Source organism: Montipora capricornis, chromosome 3 (genome assembly GCF_036669925.1).
Source record: "Montipora capricornis isolate CH-2021 chromosome 3, ASM3666992v2, whole genome shotgun sequence".
NCBI classification, from domain to species: Eukaryota; Metazoa; Cnidaria; class Anthozoa; order Scleractinia; family Acroporidae; genus Montipora; species Montipora capricornis.
Window position 1 is genome coordinate 42581204 of NC_090885.1, and position 10000 is coordinate 42591203.

A 10000-nucleotide genomic window follows, 5' to 3' on the forward strand; every position below is an offset into this window, starting at 1 on the left:
GAGTGAAGACAAAAAATTCAAGTATAACCGTTGCTATTTTAACGTCGCTTTTAAATACAACCACCAAGGGTCTTTGCTGCATCTTGCTACCCTCCTCAAAGAATAAATCGATTAACTACATCGACGGGTTTTTAAAAAAAAGCATTGCACTATTCTATTTTACTCTACAATTCAACTACACCACTCAAAGTTGTCAAAATGAATATTTTATTCCTTCACGAAATGAAGTTATGCCTATGCCGCTAACGAAACTTTTACCACTTGTGATGGTCCATCCTCAACGCTATGGACTCATTTAGTTCCAGATCAGAGTGGGATGCGTGCTGCCTAAACAAATAGCAAATTTTATGGGAAAGAGATTGGTCAAATCAGTCCACGAATATAAGCATACTGATAGGATTTGATAACTCTATTAATTATTCCTATTGTAGTTCAATACCTGCAGTAAAATAAAATTAACCAAGCAAAATTAGGCATGTTTTCAAAAGAGTCGATCATATTGGAAAATATGTAAACACCAAATATTCCTAAATTTGAATCGATCTTTGCTTACTCAGATGACGTGAGTCACACAATGCAAATTCGGTTTAATAATTTTATTGTTAACAGCTCTGAAAAGGTATGTTTTTCTTTCATTGCCAACATTTTGGATTTCACTCTCCATACTAAGGTTGCCACATAACTAGAGTATTGGGGAGGACGTAACAATAGATGGGCTGTCGCATCCGTCCATCAAGGTATAAATGAACCAAAGGACAATTTTTTCATGGGAAATGCCGCTGAATGCAAGTGATTGCTGCCAAAGAATACTTCATGACGTCATATATAATGGGTAGTTAGTGGAAATGACTAAACGAGAAAGTATCGAAAAGTCAACTTCGATCTTGTGAAACAAATCAAGTTTTCGAAGGGAAAAAAGGAGTAAACACATACGCAGTTCAGGAAATAGTCAACAAAGAAGTGCACACACTGTACTTAGTAGATTCACACCAAAAGACGTCGAGTGATCGATTAGTTCGGAATGGAATCGTCCATGAATTTAAAGTCAAAGTTAATGCAACTGATAAGTGTTGTGAACAATCTGTGAGCACTCAATGCAACCTCACTAAAATATCTACAAAGCTACTTATTGTCTGTTATGTGGTTGGCTTCAGGAGTTACCGGAATAACCATGCTTCTAAGTGCAATTTTTGTGATCACATGGATTGTTTACAAAATGTCTTGTGCTCCAAGGGCTGCTAGAACGGCTCGATCGACTTTAGTTGAGTTTGAGAATTGTGATATCCCAGCAAAAGCTATAGAGTTACGCAAATATAAGCGCAAAGCTTCCTTGGTGTCAACAAAGTTGCAAAAATTCATCAGATCTCGTTATGACAAGTTCATTCATCATGCACGTTATGGTGTAGAATGTCATTCGGGTAAATGTCACATTCGCATGCTTGATCGTGAGCCCAGTAGATTACCGTACAGAAGGATAGTGCATCTGTTGGCAAATAGAAGGAAACCCAAAGCCATTGTTCGCAAGTACATTCTGGCAACTAAAGTCGCTGGAAAAAAGGTTTGGCGCATTCGGCTAACTGCAGCAATCGAATACACGCTACTTTCGAAGCGTCTTCTTTCTTTAATTATTCTTATATTTACTGCTGAAGTTGTTTTCTTTTGTTTTCAATTTTGTCCAGATAGATAATAAACAAGAAGATCGAGGGTACTCGCCAAAAACTACACAAGTTATCTATATAGTCTTGTCAAATTGAATATCATCACATTTCCTGGTATTCCTTTTAAGAGAATTTTGAATTTGGTCATCGCTGCGTTTATTTAGCTAATTTGTACTTCTTAGTTGAGATCTTCTTAAGAAAAAAAGTTGGCAGCTGTGCTTTTGTCTTTTTTTAATTGGAAAATATCAAAAGCGTTTGTGAATGTAAAATAACGTGGTGAAACACGGCAGAGTTTCCAACTGAGTGAAGCGACTAGGGGAAAACTATGGCCGATCAAAATACTTACGAAAGGTCAATGCTGGCGACCTTCAAATATTATGTGCCAGTATTTTCAAATTGTGTACAAACCACGTACAAAAAAGATTTTAGGTAGAGAACTGATGTCGATTATTTTTAAGAGCACCTGAGTATGGTGATTTACGAGAATTACTTTTTATTTACAACTCGTTGTTTAACTTCCTATTTTTCAAAGAAATCATACGAGGTGATGAAATAATAATCTCTGCCCGAATTTTCCCAGGTCATTTTGAAACCAACCACAAGAAGGAACTATGTTCTATTTACTCAATGCTTTTACTACAGTAAACAGTGTAAACATGCGAAGAGGAGGGAAAGTCACTTCAGCATGGAAATAAAATTGCAAATCATTACTGGAAACGGATGCAAGAGTATGCTGAGAGGTCTGAGGAAAAGCAGATCGTGAAAGTTTGTGTATTTTCTCAAACGAATATGTTAGGGATTTGAGCTTGAAATGAAGAGGTGCGAAGTAAGTAAGTAATATCTTCAAGCATCACATATAACCAGTTGATGAAGAGGGAAAATTGTTGATATGTGTAACTCTTGCCGGGAAGCAATTTTCAATTTTTAACTCGTCACCCTACATCGTATAGTGACTGCATTTGTTTTAGAGAAACAACACATGAAGATGGACAGGTACATTGTTCCAAGAACCGAGTTCAATTGAATTAAGTAATTCAAAAATAGACCTCTAGAAAGTTAAATAAAATTTCTAAATGGAATTGAGCTGAATTGAGAAAAAGAATGTAGGTGGTTGTGGTGCTTCATGCATGATGTTATAAATGGTTGACTTACAAGACTAGACTAAATTAAATTATCAAGGATTAAGCAAACGAACTTCACTCAAGCATCTTACTTCTTCTGACTGACTCCCGTTTTAAGATCGTGAAGTAATCGAGTAAACTGATTATCAGCTTGTAGTCGAGATAGGGTTAGAAAATTGCCCTTGCAGTGAAAATAATACCCAAATGATATCGCTTTCCATCATTGTAGCTTTTTTAATCAATCTCGAATAACAGGAGAAGTAGACAAGATCTTTCTTCCCAAATTATGCGAGGAAAGTTTATGAACACTGAATAGAATTTTGAGGAATAATATCAGTTAACTAATATTGAGGCCCTCCCAGATGTTTTGGGTAATAAGCAAACATGGCTAATTTGAACTCGGGCACAAGGAAACAAAACCAATTTTAGGCATAAAAAAGCTGGGAATAGGTTTGAAAGTAATTGGGGAACAAAGGAACACCAGCAAATATTTAAAGGGGACAAGGGAACTAGGATCCTCCCCACCCCTCCCACCCCCTTCCTTCCCTTGGAGAGCCTCCATATTGCATGGTCAATTCTTATATCAAACCAATAACCTTTTATTAACTAATCTATTTATTGGAGCAAAAGAAAAACACTCTGATTTAAAGAAGAGGAACACCAGGAATCATGTGAGCAGTTCCCAATTTACACAAGCTCTCTGTTTATTTTGAATCCATACTACTGTATGCCATAATTATTTGCCTCGAGGACTTTAAAATTTAAATTAACTTACCTTTAAAAGCTGGTCGTAAGCGATTTCCACTCATAAAAACGTATTGTAAAATTTTCTTTAAGTGCACATAATATAAACAGTAATTATATTTAGGTACTAGGTTGCATAATCTGCAGGGAAGAAACCATCAAGGGAAAAAAACTTGAGTAGTAAACAAGAAAATGTCTGGCTTAATCTTAAAGTTTCTCCTATATTTATAGTTAATTTCTAAGAGAACAAGAATAGTACTTAGGTTGGTATGATGCCAATGCTGGTAATCCTGATAGTGATTCTGACAACAATTATGACAATGATGATGATTATCGCGACACATATTGATGCAATGATGATAAAATTGATTTTAATAATGGTGACGATATTAGCATTATTACACTTACAAGAAAAGTTCACAAAATATTTGATATTTGCAGTTTATATATTTTCAAAAAATGTTTAATGATTGTTCCTTTTTCCCACACAATAATTTTGAGCTGAGAATAGTACTGTACTAAACAGCTTTTACGGTGAGAAAATCATATTTTTCACAAACGTGCCAGCATTGCATTATTCATCACAAGTGAAGTTTTTAGCAAGTGAAATGATAAAAATAGCCTTATTTTATTTCCTCAATCGCTTCATTAAAAAACGCAAAAAGTGTAAAGTCTTTTTCCAGTGGATTCCTGATCACCACGTGAAAAAAATTACACTGTGACAGACAACTTCGAAAAGGAACACTGTTTGTATGGCTTAAGTATTAAAGAAGGCAAGATATTTTTTCCTTTAAATATATTTTGAAACTATCATCCCACAAAATGAAAACTGGAGTGCATAAACCGCAAAAGGTAGGTTTAATTTTAAATTAAATAATTACTATCCTGCACAATTGTTGAAATGTAAATTGACTCATTTTAGGAGTTGTTATTATTACATTATTACGACTACTGCAGTGGTGGCTCATTAAGTTAACAAGTAACTAGTTTACATCTTTCCTGGAATTCCTCAGGTGGTTGAGGTACTGAATTATGTGGAAGAAGCAGAGTAAAAGCAATGGAACCGTCATCAACTCAACACGAGAGCGTCAATATTGAAAGCTTTGACTATAAGAAGAGACCACATTAGAAACACTATCAACACATTATGAGGTGGAATAATCTAGCTCCTTGGCAAACGCTATCAGGTAAGACGGCATTTTTGTTCTTACAAGGAGTTTGTGTTTTCAGTTAAATTTTCCGTGCAGTTTTTTTTTTGTCATCTTTGGAAATGCTATGGGATTGATTTAAATGATTAGTAAAATAGAGTGTATGCATACTGTATATATGTGCATAAAATAACAATAGAAATACAAAAAATAGAAAGAAACACTGGTATGAGATTGATCTAAATGCTCAGTAAAATAGAGTGCTTGCATATGTAAGAAAACAGCAATAATAATAAAATAAATAAATAAAATTTCTAAAGCGAACGTATGATGATCGGGTAGGACAGGTAATGGTATTTGAGAAGAAAGAAGTCTAACGTAATATTCCATTTTAAAGTTAAAGCATGTAACATTCCGGCTGAGCTTAAAATATCTTCCTCTTCTCTCTTAACGTTGCTTTTTGGCTCTTCATTGATGAGAGCTACCGGCATCTTGTGAAACTAGTCTTGATTTCACAGCTAAGAAATTGCCAACAATAAAAGTAGATATTGATTGATATATTCTTAACATTAACATAGTAGCTTCTTCCTGTGCAAAGGGTCCCTGAAAACCACCGGTTTTTGGTGTGTAATCCTTGGTTTTACTCACACTCTGTGAGAAATAAGAGTTAAGGCAGATCAGTGGGCTGTTTCAGTTTTCCCATGGTATCATCATGAATGAAAATGTCTAAAACTCTACTGTGCTCAGTATTTGTGTTATTTATTCATGGTAAGGCGCCAAAGGAAAGTTTCAGTTAAACTAGGAGTTACATTTTCTTTCAATCTACCTCTGCAAATGTAGGTCGATTAATTTTCTTTCATCTTTTCCTCCCCAGTAGACGTGGAAGTCAACGGCACAAGCCTTAGGAGGCAATGTTCCCATATATCCCAGCCCACCCTTTCTAGGCGTTAAGGCAATATGAGAATGGTTGTAAACAACTCTCGCGCAACCTCAGATTACGTACCTGCCCCGAAGAAAAGCTTGGCTCAAACGAGAAAAGCGGCCACTGCATCGTCCAAGTTTGTAATCTTAAAAGGTAAGCATTGAAAAAACAGGCGAATAGACACCACTTCTCTCCATTTATCCTGAAAGTTTGACTCATTCATAAGGAGAACAAATTCCCATTAACACGCAATTCGCTTCATGGAATTAAGTAAATGAACCGTTCGAGGTATTTATCAAAGATGGATAGAAAAATTAGCTCAATGAACGTACTGATCTGTCCAGAAAGTAATGCATAACGCTATTTAGTTGGAGTTTCTAGGAAGAGGAAAGATATGGGACATGTTGCCCTTTCTGTAAACACTACATTTAATTAAGAGAACTTTGCTGAGTTTAGTGACGCAAAACACATTATGATTCAGGTTACTAATTTCCTTATATTATTTTCTTTGAGGCAAACAAACAGGCCTTGTACTTTAAAAAAGTGTTTATAAGACTTTTATTTGGTAAGTAAGTTCCATAAAACTCAAAGATGCCCTTTTATATGGAGGAAAATACATTGGGACTATAAAAGAAACATCTCGGCCACGCTCTTCGAATTCATTTCTTGTAAACTTGTATTTCTTTCAAGTTCAAAAGTTATCATTGCTTTCAGATTCTGCCAATTAGTTCCAACGCTATTTTCAATTTGCTGCAATGAAGCTAATGGGCATCGTTATTGCTATCACCTGGTGTATCACACAAACCACTTCAGCACCATATAGTCCAGGGAATTCCTCAACAGCCTCAGCCATGGACACTGAGAATCTAATCAAACTGCTGGTCGTCCCAAGAGTCATAAATGCCACTGCACAGGTCTCTTTTTCCTTTTCTTTCTTTTTTCCCTTCAGGTACTCTCTGAAGTAGGAATTTACGATACCATCAATTTGTGTCCTTGCACAATGGCTTCACTTGTGACACATTCCAAAAAATGTCAAACTTATCCTGTTTTAAACATTTCATTTTTTTTGTTGCATCTGGTGCAAGAAACTCCTCCTCCTCCTCAATTTAATACTTAGATTAAAAAAAAAACTGAAAGCGGCAATTTAATGCTTTGTCTTTTCTTTATATTGTAGATGAAACTGTTTTATCCCTTCATCAGTTCATCGAGCCTTCTCCAGGACCCACTTATCACACTTGGACTTGCTCAGAGTGAGGCGTGCACTCAAAACCAGTTGGTAAGGAGGCAATGATGGCAAGCCTACTTGCAAACGTACTTAATTAAAAGTTCTTCAACGAAACAAGAACTGCTCTGATTAGGTCCTAATGAAAAAAAAGTGGTAAGAGATATTTGTCAAAGATTCTACTGCTATACAAACTCGTACAGGTCTTTCATGCGTAAATCAAAGAAAATAGCTCGTTTACCGCAGAAATTAATTAATAAAAAATAAAAATAAAACAACCTTCAACGAAAACAACGTTTTTCGTTCATCAATTTTAACCTTAGGTGTTTCGAGAGAGAAACTCAAAACTGGAAATGCTCAGGACGATTCTTCTGATGCTTTTAGCGGAGTGAACACACAGCTTAGCTTATTATTTCAATATGAGTATCTTTTAGATATTTTGTCATTCTTCTTTTTGAATTATTAATGGTAAACATGATTCCGTAGCCACACTTGTAAACAACGAGCTGCGAAAATAGCTAAGCAAGAGATGATCTCAAAAGCTAAGTGTAAATATAACTGAGAAACGAAAAGAAAAAAATTCTCAAATATCTATGCGAATTTAATTAGTATTATCTATCAAAAAAGGCAGAGAAGCTAATCTCTTTAAATTTGGTCATTTGTTTTAACCTCAGATTTTTCAAGAAGTAAAGTGATACTCAATACACATCACTAATCACAAAGCACTCGACATTTGGCCTAAATTTAATAACCAGTAATATTTACTCAACGTTTCTGTAAGAAAATTAGAGACTTCAATAGCGCAGCAAAAAATGGCGGAGCTGGGCTGTCTAAATTAATAGCAAGAAACTAACTCCAAAGTATCATAAATCGAGTAAAACGTATCATAGCTGTCATCATTTTTAGGTTCACATTAACACTACCATTAACGTCACTCACTGTTGTTTGTCAGGGTGGTAATTATGTACAACAGTCTATCCTCTTTCAGCTAAGTATGAGACGCAGAACAGGCGTTACTATTGTATTGTATTTCACAGCGTTGTTTTTAAACTGTCTCATAAATTGTCTTCCTCTTCTGGATAAACGAAATCAAATGGTGAGAGTTAGCAAGCAATGTACAAACAAGATTATAAAGATAAAAGGAGGAACCAAATTTGGCACAAAGTTATGTGAGGAATTCTGAAAAATGTTATCATTGAATTATAGATCTTGTGGTAACATAATAAGATATTTGACACGAAAATCATCAGTCGATTCGGCTTTCGGTACATTTATAGTTAAATTAAGCGATGCAGTGATGGATAAATATAGAAAAGTAATTCTGAAAATGATTTAAAACCATGGGTGAGTAAATCCTGCTTACTGTGCGGATGTTGTTTCGATAGTCTAAGAGGAAGTTATCCTAAACTGAGTGATCTGTTCACTATGAAATTTTCAGATTCAAGACAAGCTTAAGATCTTGCACTCCAAAATGGCTGTGTTTATGGCTCCTTTGCACTTGACCTCTTCCTTTGAGGATAGTCAGGGGCCGTCGCATCGTTCTTTGGCAAGCGTACTTGAAGACCTAAGTTACTTCTTAAATGGCACGGTGATGTACATAGAACAAAAGGTGAGCCGATTAAAAGAAGCAAAAACCTTTTAAACAGTAAAATCAAGGGTCCACAGCAGGAGCCTGCATCTTTTATACAAAATATAATAAGATGAGTGCTGTTGCCGCTAACAATAAGACATGCAATGTACTGCCATAGTGGTACCGTAGAAATATAAGAAAAATACGGCTCGAATAGATATTAAGGGAAACTTCGTGCGAATATAGTATGTGTGCTTGCTTGCTGTGCTTGTAACTATGTTTAGATTGTTGTTATTTCCTACTCAGTATGGTCTTATTATGTTTTTTGAGGTAATTCCTCTTGTATAGGGCATGCATGAAAATGCTGCTATGATCTTTGCAATGGTAAAAGGAAACGCGGAGAGCGTTTCAAAGACTCAATTCCGTGGAAACAGCGTGGACCGGCAAAAATAAGGCCTGACATTTAATGTGGATCTAGACATGTAATTTTATATCTTTTTGTTTTCTGAAATTAAAATATCCCTGCATTATTGGAAATACAAAAAATGTAGTGGCGCGAAAGCGCGTTGTAATGACAACAATGCAGCACGACAGGTTTGCAGCTACTTTACAGCAGCATGCAGTTATAAAATTAAAGTTGATAATCGGGATCCGCCGAAAAAGACAAACGATTTAAGTAAGTTTCACTGGAATTTCCTTTACAATATTTTCCTTTGAATGGAAAGAAAATTGTTTTTGAAAAGGTGTTAATATGAACCAAGAACGGATATCTGGGTAAATTGATCCTTTGCGAAAAAGCGCGTGCCATATTCATGGCATCCAAGTCAAGTGAGCCAGTGTCTTCGTTTTTAATTTGCTTTCATGATGTTACGAAAATCATCTCAAGCCCATCATTTCCGTGGCACAGTGATCAGCAGTTAAAAAAAGGTCAGAAAATAATACTAACAAGTTTGAGTGGGACTTATAAATACTTAGAACCCCTCCTGGCAAATGTAATATATAGCGCTTCATACGACTGTACCTTGACATACTTGCTCTGCCCTTGAATTTCAGTTAAGCCGAAGACACGGTTCAGCACTTGTTACTAGACAAATTTTGCATGATATTGACGCTAGCATTTTCCCGAGTGCGTTTCATAAGGCCTTGAGTATTTGAGCCTGGTTTCCAACGGTCTGCGACACAGTGGCAATGGTCGGGAAAGTAGAACTAGATTTAACTTCCACGACCATTACGATCGTGTCGCAGACCGATCGCAGACCGTTGCAGATAATATGGAAACCAGGCTTAAAGCAACCTCTGTATTCAATGGACCTTTTATGACGCCATATTGTTTGGGGGAGGGGAGCATATATGTCAGTGCAGTGCTGATGTCTGGGATGGAGGTTAGGCTTATAAAGCCACCCCAAATGTCCCACACATGTGGTACATATAAGCCATGTCAGAGTGCTCAAACTAGCGAGCTAGTGAGCATGCGCAATTGCTAGCGGCAATGACTCATCCCAGTAGAGTGCTCAATTTGGACATGAAAGCAAAAGCTTTGTAATGCCAAAGAGCTATATTTAACTATGCAAAAAGCCGGTACCGGTACCGGTACCGTAAAAAACCGTTTTTTTTT

The 10000-nt window shown here is 36.2% G+C and overlaps 1 protein-coding gene across 6 annotated transcripts in view; it reads left to right on the forward strand.

The window, feature by feature from the left end:
• The window catches only part of LOC138043212 (uncharacterized), a 29008-nt gene that overhangs the window by 486 nt on the left and 18522 nt on the right, over positions 1-10000 (forward strand). For 2 of the 6 annotated variants that reach the window (XM_068889362.1, XM_068889367.1), the window contains exons 2-6: positions 4537-4710; positions 5546-5746; positions 6308-6507; positions 6768-6869; positions 8254-8424. In XM_068889362.1, the coding sequence (XP_068745463.1) occupies positions 6349-6507; positions 6768-6869; positions 8254-8424 (432 nt within the window). In that variant the 5' untranslated portion in view covers positions 4537-4710; positions 5546-5746; positions 6308-6348. Of the gene's footprint in view, positions 1-849; positions 2489-4536; positions 4711-5545; positions 5747-6307; positions 6508-6767; positions 6870-8253; positions 8425-10000 lie in introns of those variants that run through there. The other 4 variants (XM_068889363.1, XM_068889365.1, XM_068889366.1 and 1 more) reach the window with 4 other exon arrangements.